The 22,239-nt window shown below is 50.1% G+C and overlaps 2 protein-coding genes and 1 long non-coding RNA gene across 4 annotated transcripts; 1 reads left to right on the top strand and 2 right to left on the bottom strand.

Moving 5' to 3' along the window:
* Positions 1-1,679: 1,679 nt before the first annotated feature.
* Positions 1,680-10,647, bottom strand: LGALS4 (galectin 4). 2 transcript variants are annotated; one of them, XM_069550729.1, is made up of 11 exons: positions 9,829-10,290; positions 9,614-9,749; positions 9,206-9,294; positions 7,370-7,574; positions 5,083-5,217; positions 3,321-3,347; positions 3,169-3,207; positions 2,739-2,768; positions 2,359-2,447; positions 1,999-2,164; positions 1,680-1,917 (listed from the first exon to the last, which is right to left on the bottom strand). In XM_069550729.1, the coding sequence occupies exons 2-11, from the start codon at positions 9,656-9,658 to the stop codon at positions 1,771-1,773; spliced, it is 972 nt and encodes a 323-aa protein (XP_069406830.1). In that variant the 5' UTR covers positions 9,659-9,749; positions 9,829-10,290; the 3' UTR covers positions 1,680-1,770. The 2 variants fall into 2 exon arrangements, with proteins under 2 accessions (XP_069406830.1, XP_069406828.1); XM_069550727.1 differs by having other exon boundaries at positions 9,614-10,647.
* Positions 7,359-8,743, top strand: LOC138418847 (uncharacterized). Its single transcript, XR_011248745.1, has 2 exons — positions 7,359-7,616; positions 8,280-8,743. It is a non-coding gene; the product is annotated as an uncharacterized lncRNA (long non-coding RNA).
* Positions 10,648-10,992: 345 nt separating the features above from the next.
* Positions 10,993-20,933, bottom strand: ECH1 (enoyl-CoA hydratase 1). Its single transcript, XM_069550726.1, has 10 exons — positions 20,235-20,933; positions 19,164-19,365; positions 18,948-19,036; positions 13,018-13,142; positions 12,885-12,933; positions 12,690-12,754; positions 12,044-12,114; positions 11,887-11,958; positions 11,478-11,628; positions 10,993-11,294 (listed from the first exon to the last, which is right to left on the bottom strand). The coding sequence occupies exons 1-10, from the start codon at positions 20,470-20,472 to the stop codon at positions 11,190-11,192; spliced, it is 1,167 nt and encodes a 388-aa protein (XP_069406827.1). The 5' UTR covers positions 20,473-20,933; the 3' UTR covers positions 10,993-11,189.
* Positions 20,934-22,239: the final 1,306 nt, after the last annotated feature.

Consider the following 22,239-nt stretch of genomic DNA (forward strand, 5'->3'; position numbering starts at 1 on the left):
TAGATATAAATGGAGAGATGCACGGATGACTGGATGGAGAGGTGAATGGACAAATGGAGGGATGGATGGATGTGCTGTAAGGCAGAGAATTGCATGGACAAATGAAGGAGTGAAGAGGTGAATGTATGGATGAAATTTGGATGTAAGGATGGCTGAATGGATAGGCATATGGAGTAGTAAATGAGCACATAGATGCTTGAATAGGTGGATGGGTGAAGGATTGGATGACGAGCGGATGAACAGATAGCTGAATGGATAAATGGAGAGGGAGATTGACTGATGAGTGAATGAATGGTTGGATATTTAGGTGGATGGATGAACATACGCTTGCATGACTGTTTTAGAAATATTGCTGGATGATGAGAGAGATAGGTGGAGAGATGAATGGATGGGTGGATGGATGAAGGGTTGGATGAAAAGATGGCTGAACAGATGGATAAATGGATTAGTGAGTGGCTAGATATTTGGACAGAGAAGGCAATGGCACCCCACTCCAGTACTCTTGCCTGGAAAATCCTATGGATGGAGGAGCCTGGTAGGGTGCAGTCCATGGGGTTGCTAAGAGTCGGACATGACTGAGCGACTTCACTTTTCACTTTCATGCATTGGAAAAGGAAATGGCAACTCACTCCAGTGTTCTTGCCTGGAGAATCTGCCTGGAGAATCCAAGGGACGGGGGAGCCCGATGGGATGCTGTCTATGGGGTCGCACAGAGTTGGACATGACTGAAGTGACTTAGCAGCAGCAGCAGATATTTGGATGTTGAATAGATTTATGGACTTTTGGTTAGATGGATATAGTGGTGGATAGGACAACAGGTTATGTTGCCCTAGTGGTCCAGGAGCATGTGACGAGAATGAAGACAGAACATGAAATCTGGTGCAATGGGTCATGGGAACTTCAGCCTCTATTGGACTGAGGGGCAGAGTCCACTCTGGGTCCAGCTTTTATTCCTAATTGCAGACTACAAGACTTTCTCAGATCTTATCTTTCTCAAGACACATGTTATGTTAATTACGTACTTCTAAACTTAATGAACTACACTGACTTAGTCCAGATTTCCTTGTGTTTATCCCAGGCTGTTCCCTCCTGGGCTAGTCTCGGGAACAATTAGCAAGTCCATAGGCAGCGTTCATGCCTGGTGCCAACCCGGTGTTTCAAGGTCCACGCTTTCATGATCCCAGTCATATTCCCTTCTGGGTCTGGCCTTGGGGTTTGTAACAAGGTGATTATTCTTAAGAAAAACATGAAAGATAGTCATTAACATGATTTCTTAATATATACTGTTTTTTCAGGTGCTATTTCTGCGAAATTTCTCAAGGCTATAAAAGTACATTATTAGGAATTCCCACTACAGGACTACACAGTGGTTGAGCACGTAGCCTTGGGAGCCAGACCACCTTGATTTGAATCCTGGTTCTGCCGTTTATGGACTCTGTGACCTTAGGCAGTGAACTTCATTTTTCTTTGCCTGTTTCTTCATCATTTACACATGGAAGATAGTAATAGTTCCTACCTACTGGCATTGTGAGGAGTGAATGGGTTGATACACTCAAAGGCCTAGATTTATTATGATGAGAAAATGGATGACCAAATGGCTGGATGGCTGAATGGACAGGCCATGACTGAATCAAAAAGAAAGAGACAATGAGGGAAGTGAACGGAGTCACATACACTCATGAGACACCCTCAGACATTTTATTAGGGGCTTAGAAAGGGTCCTACAGAATCTTCCTCTGTGTTCCCAAGGGTTATGGCCCCAGGGATAGATCAGATCTGGACGTAGGACAAGGTGACATCACCGTGGATCTCCACCAAGTCCACCCTCTGGAAGGCTGAGAGGCGATGGGAGAAGTCGAAGAGGTGCTGGCCGTTGGCATAGACCTTGAAGCGATCTGCGCCACAACGAACGGACAGCTGCAGGGAGAAGGGCAGGCATGAGGCCAGGGCCAGGACAGACGCTTCGGAGGGAAGCAGGGAAAGAGGCCCCAGACTCACATCAAAGAACTGTCCAGGACCAAACGGGTTGTAGGGGACCTTCCTCTCCTCAGATCCCCAGGAGCCATTCAGAAAGCTGTTCCGAACCACTGCGCCCTCGGTCATGCGGGGGTTAATGTGCAGAGCCACGTCCCCAGAGGATCCCACCTTGAAGTTGATGACAAAGCTAGGGGCAGAGAGGAAGGCAGGAGTAAGATGAGGGTATGGGAGGGGGGCTGGGGGAGCACCTTGCTCCCCAAGGAAGGAGGGAGCTGGGGCCTGGACACCCGGGTCTCCAATGGAGGAGGGGGTTGAGGGCTCAGACTCCTAGGTTTGAGCGATGATGGTGAGAGATTCTGCACCTCAATCTGGATTCTGTACCTCTTGGCTGTGGGGGGTATGTAGCCCTTGATAATGATGGTTCTTCGAGCTATAAGCCCCCCTTGCAGTCTCCCATTAAATGGCACGGGCTGTAGAAAGAAAACACAATATCCCAACATCTCTCAGGTCCCCAGAAGCCAGAGGCAGGGATGAATTTTCAGAGAGGAGCATTCACTTATCTTGGGAAACGCTCCAAACCTCCAAGCCCCACCGACTCCAACCACCAATTCTACCCTCTCCCCACCCACCTCCCGTCCCAAATGTGCTCTGGCCGTTCTGTTTCCGACGTTCTCAGGGCTCCCAGTGGTTCAGGACCTCCCACTCCTGTTTTCCCACAATCTGCCCACCACAGAACCCTAAACTCCCGCCAGAGACCTTACCGGGTTGAAGGCTGGGGGTCCCTCCATGGTCTGTGAAGTGAGGAAGAAGAGATACTATTCTGTAATATTTGACAAAAATTAGGGCACATCTATGGCATACAGGGGCTGTCCCTGATGGCTCAGAGGTAAAGAATCCACCTGCCAACGCAGGAGATGTGGGTTCAGTCCCTGAGTTGGGAAGTTTGCCCGGAGAAGGAAATGGCAACCCACTCCAGTATTCTTGCCTGGAGAATCCCATGGACAGAGGAGCCTGGCGGGCTACAGTCTCTGGGGTCACAAACATTCAGACACGACTAAGCGACTAAACAACAACTACTACCACATGCAGGCATATCTCTAGGTGCTGGATTAATACAGTTGGGGATCCGATCTGACCACCCTCCAGCTCTTACCACCCAGCACCCGAATGGCCATACACCGTCCCACTTACAGGCAGTCTGCTTTGTTGCTGATAGTACTGTCCGGGATTCTACGTGGATAGAAGGAAGACATGAGTGGTGAGAGGCTGGGGGGCCCAGGGCCTCCTCAGCCCCTGAACCCCCACCCCGAGGGGAAGTCCATCACCCACCAGCAGGTACTTACTGGGTACGCCTGAGCAGGCATGGGCATCTGTGGGCACAGAGGAGAAGGAGGCAATGAGGGGGGCCCCAATCTAGGGCCTGGAAGGTGTCAAGGATGCCTGCCCCAGGGCAGCCCACCACCACCATCCATGGCAACTCTGGGTATACCCAGGTGGCTCATTCATGGCAGAGAACTCATCAAGTTTAGGGATCATCAGTGCACCTCACCCCACCCCTTTAGGACAAGGCTGATAAATTCTATTCTTATGCCTGCCCCATCCTGGCTTCCTGCTATCCCAGGAACCTCATCCACTCCTCTCCTCCCTCCGCAGTAAAGTGAGCACCCTCAGAACACCTCCCAAGTCCACACAATACTCTGCTCACCGCATCGCCAACCATGATTTGCCCCTCACTCTCTGTGACCACCCTGAGGCCAGCAGGGTGCTTTTACCAGTCAAGTTCCTGCCTCCCCTGTCTGTCTCGGGCTGTTTCAGGCTGTGTGAGACTCTGTCTTTCGCAGTCTCTGGCTCTCCCTGCCTCTGTTTCTCTCTCACTCGCCCTCACCTTCTCAACTGTGGCTTCTTGTGCCAGCAAAACCTTTTCCCTCATCTAGACAATTTTTCTTCACCCTTTCTCTCTGTTTCTAATGAACTCCTTTCTGCCTGGAACTTCCGTGTTAAGCCAGTTTTAAAAAATAGCTTTTTTTTTTTTTTTCTCCTGCCTGTATTGTGCATTTGGTGGGATCTTAGTTCCCCGACCAGGGATTGAACCCAAGTGCTCAGGAGTGAAAGAACAGAGTCGTAATCCCTGGACCACCAGGGAATTCCCCCCCCCCTTTTTTTTTTTAAAGATACATTGATGAGGGAATTCCCTCATTTTTGGCAGTGAGGCCAAAAACAAATAAATAAAAATTCAAAAAAATAATAAAATACATTGATGGAGCACAAGAGTAAAATGAGGTTACCATAGGCCCGAGGTTACCTTATGGATGAAGACATTCCTCACTGGGGAGGCAGAGGAGTGAGTGGTTTGATCTGTGCCTCTGCCAATTACAAGGCCCAAGACCTTGGGCAAGTTACTTAAGCTCTCCGTGCCTCAGTTCCCACATCTGTAGAATGGGGCTGACGATTGTAGAGAGTCCTTTCCCCTGGGAGGAACTGGGGGACTCACAGGTTGGGAAGGGGAGAGCCCTCAGCTAAAGCTCATGCCAGGGGTATGGAGTTCGAGCTGCTCCAAGCTGTGCTGCTGGGGGGTTCTAGTGCCTGGGTTTTGGTGACCAATCGTTCACTATGGACCTGGGAGTGGGTTTCTTGGTCACTGGGTCTGTGCTTTCTGACTCAGCTCACACACCTATTTCTTCTTCAGAAAGTACTTCCTTAAGACCCTGCAGGGGAATTCCCGGATGGTCCAGAGGTTGGGACTCTGCACTTTCACTACCAAGGACCAGGGTTCAATCCGTGGTCAGGGAACAAGGGTCTTGTAAGCCAAGTGGCACAGCCAAAAAATAAGTAAAAATAAATAAAAAAAATGATGGTGTATAAAATGGTTCAAATACCTTAGAAAAAGAAACAAAGACTCTCCAAATCCCCTGTATACCTCCCACCCCCACACTGACTGCCTGTGGCCACCACCATCTGGGACAGAGCCAGTAGACTGTCTTGGTTGCCACTGGGTCCATGGAATCGCCCAGCAGTGGGTCTGGCACAGAGAAAGTGCCCAGGAAATAAGTAAACATGAGCATTAAGGAAGGGAACAAGCAGACAGGAGAGAGAGACACCACACACCTGGTTTGAGGGAGGCTGGCCTCCGATGAAGTTAATTGATTGAAGCATCAGGTCACCATCCACATGCAGGTGGGTGACCATCTGCAGCGGGATCCGGTGCTTAAACTCATAGAAGGGAGTCCCATTCACCACCACCTGGAGGGCAGGGGTAAGGTCAGAGTCGGCACCCACGACCTTGGGAAGGTAGAAACAGGAAGCAGGCAATAGGGAGCTTTTTGACATGGGGTCAAAAGTCTTAAGGGTGAGCTGACACAGTTTCAGAGTCAGGAATCTTAAGTCCACTGGTCAAAGGTCAAACTGAGGTCAAAAGTCAGCTCACAGATTGGTGGGTGGATAAGCATGGAGAACTCAGACTGAGGATGGAGACTGGGGGAAAACTGAATCAGAGTCCTAGTTTTGGCACCAAATGACTGGGTTTGAGGTCTAGCCCTAACGTGGTCTTGGCTGTGTGACCTCAGGTAAGTCACTAGCTTCTCTGAGCCTTTGTTTTTCCCATCTGTAAAATGAGATCTCGCTCTGGGATTGTTGGGAAGGCATGTCAAAGGCACTGTGGAAAATCTTGTGCACAGACTTGCACGGTTAGCGCATCTCAGAATACTTTGAGCCATCAAGGTTCTATTTACAGAGCTAAGCTCCCCAGGACCGAGAGCTTCCTACATGCCAAACGCTTGACCCACTGACATCGATATGGTGACTGGAGGCAGGACCAGGCACTGTCTCTGTTGTTCAGGAAAGCAGAGGCTCCAGGTGGTAGGGAGACCAGTTCAAAGTCACATGCTGGGGAACGGCAAAGCTCAGACTTGAACCACTGCCGGTGTCTGAACTCAAGCAGTGATGTTAACCTCTGGTGACGAGGTTGGAAATCTGGTGCCCATAAGAGGGCAGATAAGGTCCAGGTAGGAGGAGACTTCCCTCACAGGCCAGGCGGGGACGGATGGTCACCAGCTCCACCACATGTCATTTATGGGGAGCCAGAGGCAGGGGATGCAGAGAACTCTGAGGGTAGACACAGGGAGTACTAGACAGCCATCAAAAGGGCCAGACCAAGTGAGACAGAGCAACATGGGGAGGCTCTCTCTCACTTACACGCACACACACACAACCAGCGAGGAAAGTAGAGGGGATTACATAGCATGGGTGCATCCACACTTAAAAAAGCAAAGTCGCAGAAACAGATCAGATCACACAATCAGGATCAAGGCCGCCCCTGGGGCTGAGGGGACTAGGAGGGCTCTGTTTCTCCATCTCGGAGCTAGTTACACAGTGTGCTCTCTTTGTGAACAAGTCAGCTGTGTACGCAGTTTTCTGTACCTGGGTCACACTTTAATAAATACTTTAAAAAATTTCCCATAATAGTAATCAATCACAATATGTGGGCCTTTTTGGGGATGCTGATTCAAACAAAATGTAGACAACGTCAAACATTAAGGCATTCATGAGATGACGGGATCACTGGGTGTGTGATGACCCTAAGGAAGAACTGAACATTTTTTTAGGTCTGACAGTGGCAGCCTGCCTGTGTTTTTAAAAACAAAAATATTTATGAATGAAAATATATGACATCTAGGATTTGCTGTTAAATAATAGGGGAAGGGAAGTGGCCGGCGGAGATGGGAGCAGACAGACTTGGAGTTGACAGCTATCAGCCCTGGCCCAGGAGGGGAGGGTTTCCCAGAATTCCGTGCGTCCTTTCGTGTGTTTGGGTTTCCCTAGCGGCTCAGAAGTTAGAGTCTGCCTGCAATGTGGGACACCTGGTTTCGACGCCTGGGTCAGGACGATCCCTTGAGGAGAAGGGCAACCCACTCCAGTATTCTTGCCTGGAGAATTTCAGGAACAGAGGAGCCTGGCGGGCTGCAGTCCATGGGGGGGCAAAGAGTTGGATACGACTGAACCGACTAACACAAATCTGAATCTCGCAAGAACACAGAGGGGCAAGATGATAAACGCGAAACATGTCAGAAGGCTCTCCATGGTGGAGGAATGGGTATAAGAAAAAGAGATGAGAGAATTTTTATTTAAAAAAAATTTTAATGAGAAAAAAATTTAAAAAAAAAGGAGAGAATTGTTTGATAGGCAGGAAAGAAGGAAAAGAAAAGATAAAAGGGAGGAGGGAGGGGAAAGGGAGAGAGGGAAAAAGAAAGAAACGGCGAGTGGGACGGAGTAGGGGAAGAAAGGCAGGCAGGCAGGCAGACAAGAAGGAAGGAAGAAAAGGAGGGAGGGAGGAGCGGGGCGGGGAGGCCCCGCCCCCAGGGAGGGGAGGGGAGGCCCCGCCCCCCACGGCTCTGACCTTGAAGTGCTCCGTCATGACCATGAACACCAGCTCGAAGGCCGCTCCCTTGCGGAAGGGCATGCTCATTTTCCTCTCCTCGTTGCCCCACGAGCCTTTCTGCTTCGAGTTCAAGACCACCTTATCCCAGCCATCAAAGCGGGGATTGAAGTGGAAGGCGACGTCTGCCCCTTGGCCCTGCCCCACCTCGAAGTTCACGAAGAACCTGGCGGGACACAGAGGGCTGTACCCTGGCCTCACTCCAAGGGTCAGTTTCCCACCGCTACCCCTTCGCTCACTCCCTGTCCTTAAGAGAAACCCTTCCGCCACCCAGTTTCAAATAGGACCGCCCCTGGGACTCCTGCGTTTGCCCGGCAAACTTAGATCTATCAGTTCAAGTCTATTTATCCCCTTCCCCAGTTCCTGAAACCCATTCCCCACGTGCAGCCAGAGGGACTCTCAGTTCAGTTCAGTTGCTCAGTCCTCTTTGCAACCCCATGGACTGCTGCATGCCAGGTTTCCCTGTCCATCACCAACTCCTGGAGCTTGCTCAAAGTCATGTCCATGGAGTCAGTGATGCCATCCAACCATCTCATTCTCTGTCATCCGGAAAACCCAAATCCGAGCACCTTGCACAGCTCACTTCACATCAGCATCCCACAAATTACTGCAAGGGGGCAGGCACACATCTGCCCGAGGACTTTGCACTCAGATACACCTCAGATACACCCCAGACTCCCTCCCTCACCTCCTTCAGGTCTTTGCTGAAAAGTTCCCTTCCCTGGCCACCTTATTTAATGGGACAATGCCACATCCTCTCCCCGACATCTGCTCCCCATCTCTCTTCTCTCCTTGTCTCCATAGCATTTATCACCATTTGCCAAATTGTATATTTGAGTTAAATTTATTTTTTATCCATCTCCTCTACTAGGATGTCAGCTCCAGGGATCTTTGTCCTGTTGACTGCTCTGTTCCCAGCGTCTAGGCACAGAGTGGGTGCTCAGTGGATGTATAAAAAATGAACAAAGAAACGACGATCCTATTTTAAAGCCATAAAAAAATCTAAGGAATTCTCTGATGGCCTAGTGGTTGGGACACTGCCTGCCAGTGAAGGGGACATGGGTTCAATCCCCCGTCTGGGAAGATTCCACATGTGCCAGGGCAACTAAGCTTGTGAGCAGCAACTACTGAGCCCATGCGTCACAACTATTGAAGCCCAAGCTCTAGAGCCTGTGCTGCACATCAAGCTAAGCCACCACAGTAAGAAGCCTGCACACTGCCACTAGAGAGTCATCCCCACTGGCTGCAACTAGAGGAAAGCCTGTATGCAGCAATGAAGACCCAGGGCAGCCAAAAGTAAATAAATTAATAAAACAACATTTTTTTAAAAGCTAAGTTATTGTTGCACTGATTATACTACTTTACACACTGAATCCTCAAAACTCATTTTACAGATGAGAAAGTAAAGCACACAGAGCTTTCCCAGTCACACTGTTGCTAAGTGACAGATCTGGGATGTGCATTCAGGTGGACCAGTTCTGAGCCTCTGATCTTAATTCATGCTATCATGCCCATCAATTCCAATCCAGTGTCCCAAGTTTGTGGCCACCTGTCATAGTGAGTCTCCCTAACACCTCCCAGTCCCCAGGGTCTCCCTCCTGATCTGATCACCAAGCCCTGGACTCTCCAGACCAGGGCTGGAGAGGCCATCTGATGCAGTGACATAGAGTCCTCTTCTCAGCCAGGGTGGAGGAAGGGAAGCAGGCCTCCTGCATTGGGGCTGGAAGCCCCGTTTGTAGTCACCGCCTCCCCTCCCCGCTTCCTCCTTTGCTCGCCTGGCACAGGGGAGGGTCTTACCTTTTCATGTGCTCGCTAGCCACTCCTTGGATGTAAATGGACATTCCAACTCTGAGACCTCCTGGTATGGGGTTGTGGTAGGGCAGCGTCTGCAGATGGGGTCAGGTGAGGGGCCTCAAAGGCCATCTGCCTATTGCAGCCCTTACCACTTATTCAGAAGCCCCTCCAGCCCCACTCCATCAAGCAAGAGAGAGAAAACCAAAGTGGGAGGGATCAGTGAGATGAAGAGAGCTGAGTTAGAGATGGAAGCAAATAGCCTGAGACAAGAGTGGGAATGTCAGGCTCCAGGGTCACTACTGGGTAAATCAGCCCCAAGTGTCACAGATGGGTGCCTCTGAGGCTCAGGATGAGGATAAATTGGTGCATGGAGGTCCGGGTGGAGCTAAGCCTGGGGTTAGGGTATCTCACCGGGTTGTAGGTGGGCTGGTAGCCTGGTGCAGGGACAAAGGCCATCTTGAGAGGCTGGGCTGGTGACTTCTCCTGTGAGGAAAGCTGCAGGAGTTGTGAATGGTGGCAGCAAGCAGGTGGTGGGTGGCTCTTATACCTGAGGATAAGGGTGTGGCTACAGGGCAGGGTCCATGGTGGGGTCCCTCTTCTCCACATCCCAGGCTCCCTTTTCTTACCAGCCTCAGGAGTGACCAACCACCATCCAGATCCTTGGGGCCACACCTGGTGCGACTCAGCTCAGAGCCCCTCTAGGCTCTTTTGTAAAGAGGAAGTGCTGGTGAACTTTGGCCCTTATCAGAGTCCATAAAACCTGACTGGACCTTTGTTGGCAGAGGGAAGGTGAGGCCAGGAAGGTTGGGCAGGGCAAGGCTAAAAGGAGTGGCCCAGAACAGATGGGCAATGAAAAAAGTGAAAGCAGGGAGGACCTGGGCACTCTTGGTACTCCCAGAACTGTGAAAAGACCTAAATTTATTGCTTGCCCGCTGCACAGCTCTACTATGTACGTTGTATCATATATGTAGCGCTTTAGATCACTGACTTCTGGAGCCAGAAGCTCTGGGTTGAATTCCTTCCTCTGCCATTTCTTGGCTGTTTGATCTTGGGTCAGTGCCTTCACTTCAATTTGCCCATTTGCTCCTCTGTTAAATGGGAGAATATTAATAGTATCAAACTCATAGGGTCCTTGAAAGGAATCACTAAATAAATATTCAGAATAGGATGTGGCATATACAAGAAACAAATTAATGCTAAAACACTAAAAAGACAGAGGAAAAATAATACTTTGCTCTCATTCCAAACACAAATCCAGATGGGTTTTTTTTGTTTTTTTTTTTTTAATTAATTTTTTTGGCGGTGCCACCAGGCTTGTGTGATCTTAGCTCCCCGACTAGGGATTGAACCCTGGGCCACCACAGTGAAAGCACCTAGTCCTAATTCCCCAGGAGGTTGAGATTACCTATGGAAAACTCGAAGCTTAAAGAAGTGAGGCAGTTGGCCCAAGAGTGTGTAGCAGTTGACTCCTAACCACACTCCAGCACCGGATCCCACTATGTTCTGTAGTGAGTGGGTACCAGGCAGGGTAGACTCTGCCCTTAAGCATGAAGCAGGCAGGGAGACCATCTGTAGCCTTGTCAACCTAAAGGGAGTCACATGACTTTCTACCAGGGCTGGCCTGGCCTGCCCACCAACACTCTGAATGGTCCTCACCTGCACAGCTCCCATTCCCAATCGGTCAAATCTCTATTCCCAACATTCAACACAACCGTGGTCCTTAGAGCCCCCAGGGTCACTGTACTACCTACTCTTTATGCCTCGCCTCTCTTTCCAACAAGGACACCGGGTTCTTTACATTGCTTTATTGTTCGTGGGGCAAAGATAAGGCAAGAAGAAATGTGTCATAAAGGTATAAACTGGGAGACTTGAGAAGACAGCAAGCTGGACCATCTTTACGAATCCTCCCTTTCCATGAACAAGAACATGCAGGCAGGCGGCGGGGCAAAGCCAGACCCCTGTGCCAAGACCTGGGACGACAGGCCTCTCAGAGCTTGGAGAAGGTGACGGTCTTCAGAGCCTTCTTCTCTATTGCGGCCTGGACAGACTTCATGACGTCTTCTGTTTGTAGCATGCTCATGTTCCAGGATTTCTGGATAATGATGGCAGCCGGTAATAGAAAGGATACAGGAAGATTTTCGTTGGACCAATGAAAAAATGGGAGGGAGATAGCAGCGAGCCAATCAGAGGACAAGGCCTGTAAAGGGCCGCTGGGCCCTGATTGGTCACTCAGGGAATCAGAGATGGGTGTGATTGGTTGGATGGAGAGTCTCACCATATAGTTGAGGCTCTCCGTCACCGAATGGTCGCGGGAGTAGATCAGGTTGATTTTTGTGCTCTGCACCGCCACGGGGCTCTTGCTGGAAATCTCAGCTGCCAAGGTGAAAGCCGCATCAAGCATGGTCTCCTTGTCTGGGAAGAGCCGGCTGAGGATGAGAGAAATTGGAAATCAGGCAATCTGAGAAGAGCTCTCCTCTCCCTCCGACGGATGAAGAAGTGACCAATCGCAGTAGAAAGTGGAAGACAGCGCTGGTGAAATGGACCAATCGGAACAGGGCAATAGACTCCACCCAGAGAGAGGAGGCCACTTGGAATCCGTGAGTTAAGGTGCATGGGAATCCAAGGAGCCCCACCCAAGCCTGGCTGCCCCTGAATTCTTATCCAGCACAGGCCTCAGCCCCTACCTGACCAGTCCACTCTCCAGGGCCTCATCAGCCATCATCTTGCGGGCAGTGTAGGCCAGCTCGTTGACCAGGCTGCAAGAGGGCAGGACATGCGAGAGGATGGCATCCTGTTTAGGAGTTGCTCTGCTGTCCCCTTGCCCAGGCTCCCCTCACCCACCTCTGGTTCCCGATGACTTTGGGCAGTCGCTGCAGGGTTCCCACATCTGCCGCCAAACCTATGTCCACCTCCTGGGGGAAGCGACAGTGTTAGTGCTTGGTTTCTGCCCAGTATTGTCCCCACTGCAGCCTCAGTGGCAACGAAACTCCGTATTTACCTGAGTCCCACCACACTCTCACCTCGGAGACGCCCCTCCAAAACACCCCTTTTCATTCCCATCCAGACTTTTGCCCATATAGGTTCCTTCGCTCTAGAATATAGCCCACCTTCCAACTCCCCTGTCCTCCCAACTCTGAAGTCAGCTGCATCTATCTCCAGGAAAAGACTTGCCCTGAACCCCTCCATCCATGAGCTCCATCCTGCCTCCCACCCCCTCCAGCGCTGACTCGAGCAAAGCCCCCACCCTCTTCCCCTCCCCGACACATTGACTCACTCTTGACCTCACACTGACTCCGTGACCTCCCCTTGATGTCCCCCGTGGCCAAGTTTTACTTTTTAAGATTCAATTCTAACTTTTCCATGAAGCCATCGAGGCTCACTCCCACCCCCTTTAGCTTGCTCCGTCCCTGCTCTGACCCGGCTCTGCCACTCATTTCTCAGCCCTCAGTAGGACCCAAGGGAGCAGAAGCTTGGGAGAATGGCTCACCTTTACTTGGAAGAAAGAATCCCGGGTACTGTATCGGATGTCACAGGCAGTGATGAGATCCACTCCTGGGAAGTAGAGGCCAGAGACACTGAACAACCACAGGACTGACCCACCCCCACTCCCAGACCATGGGCTTGCGCCTTGGGGCAAAGTCTAACTAGCAACAGATCTGGGGTGGGTGGATTCAGACTCAACCTCCACCAATGCAGCCTCCATGGATGGCAGCGATCACCGGCTTAGGGCACTGGAAGGGGACAGAAGGGGCAGGGTCAAGGCTGGTCCGGGAGCAGCAGGTTGGGGGGACACCCTGCTAGACTCCCAGAGTCACCTTCTCGATGACGCTGAAGGTCTCTTGGTATCTGGTGATGAGGCTATGAAGGTGCCAGCTGATGCGGGCCGTGTCGTCACCTGTGGGCTGAAGGAGCTCTGAAGCCATGTCCATGAGGTCGATACCTGGTGGGGAGATGTGGGGAGGCTCACCTAGCCTCCCAGGCCCTACCCATTGCCCCAACTAGAGGTCATAGGCCAGGCAAACCACCACAGTGGAGAAAGCAACTCACACAGGTCTTCTGGAGGGGTCGCATTTGGGGTGTGAAGGCAATACAAGTTAACACATATTGAGTCTCTGCTGACTTTAGCCTCACAATGATCCTCTGAGGTAGGTCCTATTACTATCTCCATTTTATCGGGGGAGAAACTGAGGCACAGGGAGCTTAAGTCGCTTGCCCAAGGTCACCCTGGCTTGTGAGCAGTGGAACTGAGATTTCAAACCCAGAGCCATGCAGCCGGCTCTGGGTGGTAAAGAATCTGCCTGCAATGCAGGAGACTGGGTTCGATCCCTGGGTTGGGAAGATCCCGTGGAGGAGGAAATGGCAACCCACTCCAGTATTCTTGCTGGAAAATCCCATGGACAGAGGGGCTGGCTCCTCTGTGGACTGGGCTACAGTCCATGGGATCTCAAAGAGTTGGACATGACTTGAGCAACTAACACTAATTTTGTCAAAGGTAGTAATGGTTCCTGAGATGGGGAGGTCAGAAATGGAGCAATCTTTGTCACTCCAACCTTAAGACAATCCCAAGTCTGACCTTTTCCTCCACTGACCTGCTCCCACATTCTGTTCCCCACACGCAGCCTCAGGGCCCTTGTGATCATCTCAGGGCCCTCTCTTCTTCCCATCCACCCATCTCTCTCATATAGAATAAAATGCGAGGTCTTATACCAGGACCTTACCAACTCTGCACAAGCCCCATTTCTAACCTACACGCAGGCCTCCACCAGCTGTTACAACAATGCCGACACATTCCCTTCCTGGGGCCTTCATGCCTATTTCTCCCTCTGCCTAGAGCAGCCTTTCCCCAGCAATGGTCTCAAGACTGACTCCATCACACTGTTCAAGCCACAGGGTAAAGTCCACCTCCTCAGGGAGGGCCCCCCCCTCCCCACCGTGGCTCAATAGCAGCCTGTCACCCTTCATCTCCTTTCTCTGCCATGCCTCCCACACTGCCCTCTTGTTATCACATAATTGTGTGCCTGTCTCCCTCTCTAGGATGTGAGATCCACGAGCAGAGGTCAGCTACCCACACACACATACACATGCACGGGCACGTGTGTGCGCGCAAGGAGTTTGGCTTTTTGCCTCCCACTCTATCCCCGTGCCTAACACAGCTTAGTACACAGCAGGTGCTCAATAAGTGAACAACACAGATAACAACCTCTGCCGCCAGGGGGCTGCTCTTCTATGGGGGAAACAAACAAATGAGAAAACTCATTTGGTCCAGGGGAGAAAAGTACTAAAAAAATTAAAGGAGGGAAATGGAATGGAGTGTGAGTGTGAGTGTGAGTGTGTGTGTGTACGCGTGTGCGCATGCACACGCCATGTGCAGTGAGGGCTGTTGCAGTATTAACTCGGGTGGTCAGGGACCCTGTCACTGAAATGGTGACATATAAGTAAAGATCTGAAGGACCAGAGGGAGGGAACTGTACAGATACCTGGGATAAGAGAGTTCTCAATGTTAGGGACAGCCAATGCAGAGGCCCTGTGGTAGGAGGGCCCCTGGTGTCTGCGCGAGGACCATGAAGGAGGCCAGCGCAGTGGAGCAGAGTGAGCAAGGAGAGCAGGAAGAGCCAAGGTCAGGGAGGTAACAGAGGCAGATTCTGTGGGGCCTTGTGGGCCAAAAGGAGGCCTTGGCTTTGACTCTGAGTGAGACGGAGCTACAGGATGGTTCTGAGCAGAATTAACCTCTCCCTGAGGTTAATCATTCTCATCCTTTCGCTTGTTTGAACAGCACAATTTGACAAAGCTGGAAAAATCAGTCCCACATTCGGCCACAGCCCTGACCCTCTATAGCTCTGTGGCCTCTGCAGCTTGTTTAAATGAGTGAGGGCAGAGGAGTGCTGACTCAGGGCAGAGCTGAGTTTGTGCAAGTTAAATATGAGTAGGATAGAACCCCATTATCCTTCAAATAAAAATAAAGTAGGGCTTCCCCGGTGGCTCAGTGGTAAAGAATCCTGTGTCAGCCAATGCAGGTGACACGGGTTCAATCCCTGGGCCAGGGAGACCCCCCATGCTGTGGAGTGACTAAGCCAGGGCACCCCAACTCCTGAACCTGCACTCCAGAACTCAGGAGCTGCGACTACGGAAGCCCTTGCACCCTAGAGCCCCTGCTCCGCAACAAGAGAAGCCATCGCGATGAGAGGCCCTCATGCAACAGCTAGAGAGTGGCCCCTGCTCGCCACAACTAGAGAAAAGCCCTCGCAGCAATGAAGACCCAGAACAGCCAAAAATAAATAAATACAATAAAATTATTTTTAAAAAAGAAAAAAGAACTCTGTGTGACCTCAGCCAGTTCACTCCATCCTCTGGGTCTCTGCTCTGAAAATTGAGGCTAAAACCCTCCCGAGAGCTCATGGGGCTGCAAGGATTCAAGAGACAGAGCTCATGGCGCTTTGAGCAGTGCCTGGCATGTAATGGCATCACAATAGTTCCTATTATTATACACTCCATCTCTGCCAAGGCCAGAACCGCCTGCATCAGTCTGCAGGCATCTGCTGGCTTCTATACCAGGTCTGAGAAGCTTGTATGACTCAGTGGGAACCACGCTTACTCCCAGAACAAACTCAGCTCAGCAACTTGCGACACCTCCTCCCACTGGCTTTGCTGGTTTATCTGCCCTACTTGGATATTCAGACATGGGTGGTTGTCTGCAACCCCTTGGAATAAAGGGCCCCAGCTTATGGCACGAGGTCTTTCCCCTCCAGAGCCAGAACTTGTTTTTGAGGAGTCTCCCATCTCGCTCCCTGAGAACCTCTAAATGTTTCAGATCTCATTCATCGTCACAATTAAGTTATTCATCATCATCAAGAATAACAGCTACATCAATAAAAGTTTCACATGAGTTAACATTTGGTGCCTGTTAACTCGTTTAATCCTTGATGCAACCAGATGAGGGGGGTGATGAGTTGCTAAGTTGTGTCCAACTCTTTGCCACCCCATGGACTGTAGCCTGCCAGGCTCCTCTGTCTGTGGGATTTCTCAGGCAAGAATACTGGAGTGGGTTGCCATGTCCTTCTCCAGATCTTCCCGACACAGGGATCAAACCTGTGTCTCCTGCTTGGCAGGTGGATTCTTTACCACTGCACCCATGGGTGCTCATGGCATCTCCATTGTCTTCAGATCAGAAGCTCACAGAGAGGTGAAGATGTGTGGAGGTGGCAGGTGGCTGGTTACTGGGCCAGGAATACTCTGAATCAGCTTGCCACACATCTGGGCCATAGTCACTCAGTGGTGAAGGGCAAGGATTCTGCAGCCAGGCAGCCCACATTCAAAAATCCCAACAGTGAGGACTGGATACACTTCTTGCTCTCTGTGGGTCTCAGTTTCCTCCTCTATCAAATGGGGATGATGACTGAGCTTGTCTCATAGGGCTGTGGTGAGAATTAATTAACATGTGTAAAGTGCTTAGAGACACTCCACAAATGTAAATAAGTCTGGACTGGTTTTTTTTTTTTAATTAGTTTCATTCAATCTTTAAAACTGCTAATTAAACTGAATGTCTTCTTTCTGGCCTTTAGGTTGAAAATGGGACGAAATGGGCACAATCAACTAAGAGCTGAAAGATGAGGACCTCTGGCCTGGCACAGCTAGAGATGAACCCTCATCCTGGTGGGTTGAACCCTCATTCAAGGCTGGTGTCACCCAGGAAGGGGGCTGCCACTGGAGTGATGTCGCTGAATGTTGAATGGATGAACAAAGAAATGAAGGAGAACAGAAAAAGGAAACAAGGGACAGGCGAAAATGTTACAGAGGAACAGAAAGAACAAGGGCACAGAAGGAAAGAGAGGAAACACAAAGAAGTACATTGTTTAATGTCCAGTCTTCCCCACTGAATGAGGGGCAGGGCCTGGGGCTATCTCAGTCACCGCCGGGTACCCAGCACTGGGCTGGGCCCTGTGCAGAAATCAGTGTATGTGACCCTTCACTTCTGGCATGGAGCCTCCCACAGATGCCAACTATGTGCCCTAGGTGAACAAGGTCCAATTACCTGAGGGCACCAAGCAGATTCTTCTAGAAGGAACCAGCCAAGTGAGTTACCTGGTTTTTTTTAATTTAACCTGAGTACAGGGTGAAGTTGTGCCTGAAGAACCACAGGACAGAGCCCAGGGGGACCTCAACTGATGGAAAATGAGGGGGGGAAAATTCCAAAAAGCAGACAGCCAGAGAGGGGAGCCCCAGATTCTGTGTATGAGCTCTGCCCAAATGTCTATAACAAGAGATCCCATGAACCAGACCTACAGCCCAGCAAAGAGATTTAAAAACTGATATCAACTTAGCTGCTAAAACAGGAAATTCAGCACTCTGGAATTATGTAATAGGATCTAGAATTTCCACATCATTTTCTCCCATAGTCCAACATCCAGGATACATGCAATCCAACCTTACTCCAAAAACAAAGAAACAGGAAAATGAGACCCATTTTTTTTTTTTTCAAGAGAAAAGGTAATAAACAGAGATTGACCCCCAAGGCGGCCCCGATGTTGGGATCAGGAGACAGGATTTTAAAAACAGCCATTGTAACCATGCTGAATGACACAAAGAAAAATATGATTGCGACGAATAAAAAGATATGAAACTTCAGCAGAAGAATGGAAACTATATAAAAAAAAGTGGAAACTACGATATAGGCATATCTCATGGTACTGCGCTCTGCAATATTGGATTTTTTACACCTTGAAATTAAAAAAAAAAAATCACTAAATGGGTTTAACAGCAGAAGAGAGATGACAAAGGAGATGATGAACCTGATAGATGGAAATTATCCAACCTGAAGAATAGACTTGTGGGACAATCAAAAGACCCAACAGACAGAAAATCAGTTCATGTAGGTTCAAAATTAATTGCACAAAAGCATGTATTTAAGAAAAAAAGGTTTTGGCCACTTCATGTGCAGCTGGCGATCTTAGTTCGCCAACCAGGGACTGAGCCTGGGCCCCTGCAGTGAAAGCACCAAATCCTAACACTGGACTGACTGATAGGGAAATCCTCAGAAAGCATGTAATTATCACAACACATTTTATTGACACACACAAAAAAGACTGAGAGGTCAAGGGCCTTGATCAAGGCCATAGATTCAGCTTGAAAACCCAGACTTTAGAGCCCGTGATCCTGTCTTTTGTTGGACTAATTTCTACATTTGAAAATGATTTAAGTAGACCTTCCCCAAGTAAGAGCTTCCCTGGTGGCTCAGACGGTAAAGCGTCTGTCTACAATGTGGGAGACCTGGCTTTGATCCCTGGGTCGGGAAGATTCCCTGGAGAAGGAAATGGCAACCCACTCCAGTATTCTTGCCTAGAAAATCCCATGGACAGAGGAGCCTGGTCTCCATGGGGTTGCAAAGAGTCGGACACGACTGAGTGACTTCACTTTCTTTCACTTTCCCCAAGTAAAAGGTGGCGCTAGTGGTAAAGAACCTGCCTGCCAATGCAGGAGACATGAGACATGGGTTCGATCTCTGGGTCAGGAAGATCCCCTGGAGAAGGGCACAGCTACTCACTCCAGTATTCTTTCCTGGAGAATCCCCATGGACAGAGGAGCCTGGTGGGCTACAGTCCATGGGTTGCAAAGAGTCGGACAACTGAAGCGACTTAGCATGCATACAAAGCAGAATTTAGAAGCTGCTTAAAACCCTAATTATGAAGCATTATTCTATTCCCAGGAGCAGGGGAGACTGGCAGGGGTGGGTGTGGAGAGCAGCTGGTACCTGAAGTGAACATTTTTCCTGCACCAGAGATCACCACCACACGACAGTCAGAGTCTTCTGCAATCTTGTTGAAGCATACCACCATCTCTCTGCGGAGGGGGAAAGGAGGAAGGGCTGTGTCGGGGTGGGAATCCCCTGCCCTCAGGCCCTCCCCTGCCCAGTCCCTCAGCCCCTGCCTCCTCGTGCAGGCAGGCCTCCAGGATCTGCAGGCCAGACCTCCAGAAGGCCTTGTTCATGGCATTTCTCTTCTCAGGCCGGTTTAGTTGCACATGCAGAACATGTTTCTGGGCAGCTGTCACCCGAAGGGACTCATAGCTGTGGCCTGGGGCTTCCTCTGGGGATGCTTCGGAGGCTTCCTCTTGTGCAGAGGCACTCATTGGGCGAAGGCTGAGACCCAGGTTGGTGGAGGCTGTCAGTCCTGGGGAGACAGAGGTAGGAAGTGCCTTTGATGACCCTGAATATGGGGCACAGCACCTTCAAGAGCAGAGGGTACACATCTCAGTTGACACTAGGTTGGGGGACACACGCCTATGAGAGGCCTTGGTTTAGGGGATATAGACTTTAAGATGGGCTTCCCTAGTGGCTCACTCGGTAAAGAATCTGCCTGCAATGCAGGAGGACCGGGTTCCACCGCCTTGATTAGGAAGATCCCCTGGAAAAGAAAATGGCAACCCACTCCTGTTTTCTTGCCTGGGAAATCCCATGGACAGAGGAGCCTGGAAGGCTACAGTCCATGGTGTCACAAGAGCCAGATGCCATGGAGTGACTAAAGCACCACCACCCCCACCAGAGTTTAAGATTCAGGTGCATTTATCAGTGGCCTCAGTCTGAGGATCACTTCAGACCCACGATTGTGGTGCACGCTAAGTTGCTTCAGTCGTGTCTGACTCTTTGCAATCCCTCTGGGCCATAGCCCGTTAGGCTCCTCTGTCCATGGGATTCTCCAGGCAAGAATACTGGAGTGGGTTGCTGTGCCCTTCTTCAGGGGATCTTCCCGACCCGGGAATTGAACCCGTGTCTTTTAGTCTCCTGCATTGGCAGGCAGGTTCTTTACCACTAGCGCCACCCAGAAAGCCCTGTGATCGTGGTACTCACTCCAGACTGAGTACACTGAGCTTGTCAGCGGCCCAACTGTAAGCCAGAAGCCCTCTGGATGGGGGCACATAGACCCGTGAGTTTAATAAGGGGTTCGAACCCTGGGTGACCCTGGACAGGCCTCTCCGTCCAGCTGTCGCGATGACAGGACGACAGCTCAACGGACCCCTTAAAGATCAAGAGGTGACTTACGCCGGGTAAGCAAGTCGCCGAATCGCCGAAAAGCCGCAAACGCTGCCGCCATTGCTACTGACTGGTGGTGTAACGCGACGGGAGTAAGCTTATGGGGGCGGGGACAAGAGGCCGCCATACTTGGTGAGGGCATCGAAGCCGCAGGCTGACGGCGGAGACGGTTCCCCTTTCCGCCATCTTTATCAAGGGCAACCGGAAACAGTCTTCTAAATTCGCGGCCATTAGAGTGATTTGACATGAAACCTTTAATCCACTAGGAACCTGGCCTAAGAAAATAGTTCACACTGCTTTTGAACATTCTGTACAAAGTTCATCACAGCTGTTTCATAAAGGAGAAACTGGAGACAACTGAATGTCCACGGGCATAATGGCGAAATAACTGCCGACCTCCCAAGTTTGCAATCATGCCTTTGTACCATAGCCGGGAGAAATATCAATAACCTCAGATATGCAGATGACACCACCCTTATGGCAGAAAGTGAAGAGGAACTAAAAAGCTTCTTGATGAAAGTGAAAGAGGAGAGTGAAAAAATTGGCTTTAAGCTTAACGTTCAGAAAACTAAGATCATGGCATCTGGTCCCATCACTTCATGGCAAATAGATGGGGAAACAGTGGAAACAGTGTCAGGCTTTATTTTCTGGGGCTCCAAAATCACTGCAGATGGTGATTGCAGCCATGAAATTAAAAGACGCTTACTCCTTGGAAGAAAAGTTATGACCAACCTAGATAGTGTATTCAAAAGCAGAGACATTACTTTGCCAACATAGGTCCGTCTAGTCAAGGCTATGGTTTTTCCAGTGGTCATGTATGGATGTGAGAGTTGGACTGTGAAGAAGGCTGAGCACCGAAGAATTGATGCTTTTGAACTGTGGTGTTGGAGAAGACTCTTGAGAGTCCCTTGGACTGGAAGGAGGTCCAACCAGTCCATCCTAAAGGAGATCAGTCCTGGGTGTTCATTGGAAGGACTGGTGCTGAAGCTGAAGCTCCAATACTTTGGCCACCTCAGGTGAAGAGTTGACTCATTGGAAAAGACCCTGATGCTGGGAGGGATTGGGGGCAGGAGAAGGGGACAACAGAGGATGAGATGGCTGGATGGCATCACTGACTCGATGGATGTGAGTCTGAGTGAACTCCAGGAGTTGGTGATGGACAGGGAGGCCTGGCGTGCTGCAATTCATGGGGTCGCGAAGAGTTGGACACGACTGAGACTTAACTAAAAAGGAAAAAATAGTTCCCACCAAAGTTATCCACATAATGGAATGTGAATACAGACGGCCCAACGTTAAACTCTGTGTAATCTGAGTTGCCCCACCACACCCAAAGAACCCGGTTCTCCTGCACTGCAGGAGTTCCTTACTGACTGAGCCACCAGGGAAGCCCATCTTCACGTCTATCTCCCTAAACCAAGGCCCCTCGTAGGCTGCTGGGGGCGGGGGTCTTACTGTTACATCTACCTCCTCACTTGCTCCAGGTCTATTTTACATTTGTATGCAGAAGAAACTGGCTGGGGAGAAGTCACTAGTTCAAGATCTCTGAGCTTCAGGAGTGCTAGAGGGGATTTATATGTACAGTAAGTACACGTTGAAACTTTCTTTCAAAAGTAAAATGACTTTGGAAAAAGCTAGTTAACCCTAGAGTACTAAAAAACAAAGCAAAACTGGGGCTTCCCTGGGGGTCCAGTGGTAAAGAATCCGCCCTGCTATGCAAGGGACAGGTTGGATCAGTGGTGAGGTTAGATTCCACACGCTATGGAGCAACCAAGCCCCTGGGCCACTATTTCTGAGCCAGCACTCTAAAGCCTGTTTTTTTTTTTTTTAAGTGCTATTGAAGTGCTTAAGTATGCTCTTGTAGGAGGTGAACAGGTGTCCCTGACACATGGGACTGAAATGAATATTTTGCTGTCTTTCTCCTCTTTTGGCTGCACCCTTGACTTGCTAGCTAAGTCCCATTTTGCCTTCTTCACATGTCAGATGGTAAAGCTCTTTTGGAAGACAGAACTGTTTG

This window comes from Ovis canadensis, chromosome 14 (genome assembly GCF_042477335.2).
Source record: "Ovis canadensis isolate MfBH-ARS-UI-01 breed Bighorn chromosome 14, ARS-UI_OviCan_v2, whole genome shotgun sequence".
NCBI classification, from domain to species: domain Eukaryota; kingdom Metazoa; phylum Chordata; class Mammalia; order Artiodactyla; family Bovidae; genus Ovis; species Ovis canadensis.

Bases quoted from the DNA above. Each gene is read 5' to 3' on its own strand.
- LGALS4 (XM_069550727.1), bottom strand. From the start codon at position 9,808: ATGTGGAGAAGAGGGACCCCACCATGGACCCTGCCCTGTAGCCACACC. The intron at 7,575-9,205 runs GTAAGACCCTCC...GTGTCCCGCCAG, and splicing joins GCTAGCGAGCACATGAAAAG to GTTCTTCGTGAACTTCGAGG. The intron at 3,348-5,082 runs GTGTGTGGTGTC...CTGTGCCCACAG, and splicing joins GCCAGCCTCCCTCAAACCAG to ATGCCCATGCCTGCTCAGGC.
- ECH1 (XM_069550726.1), bottom strand. From the start codon at position 20,472: ATGTCAAATCACTCTAATGGCCGCGAATTTAGAAGACTGTTTCCGGTT. The intron at 12,934-13,017 runs GTGACTCTGGGA...GTCCCCTTCCAG, and splicing joins CCTTCAGCGTCATCGAGAAG to TGCCCTAAGCCGGTGATCGC. The intron at 12,115-12,689 runs GTGAGCCATTCT...CGCTTCCCCCAG, and splicing joins ATTCTTTCTTCCAAGTAAAG to GAGGTGGACATAGGTTTGGC.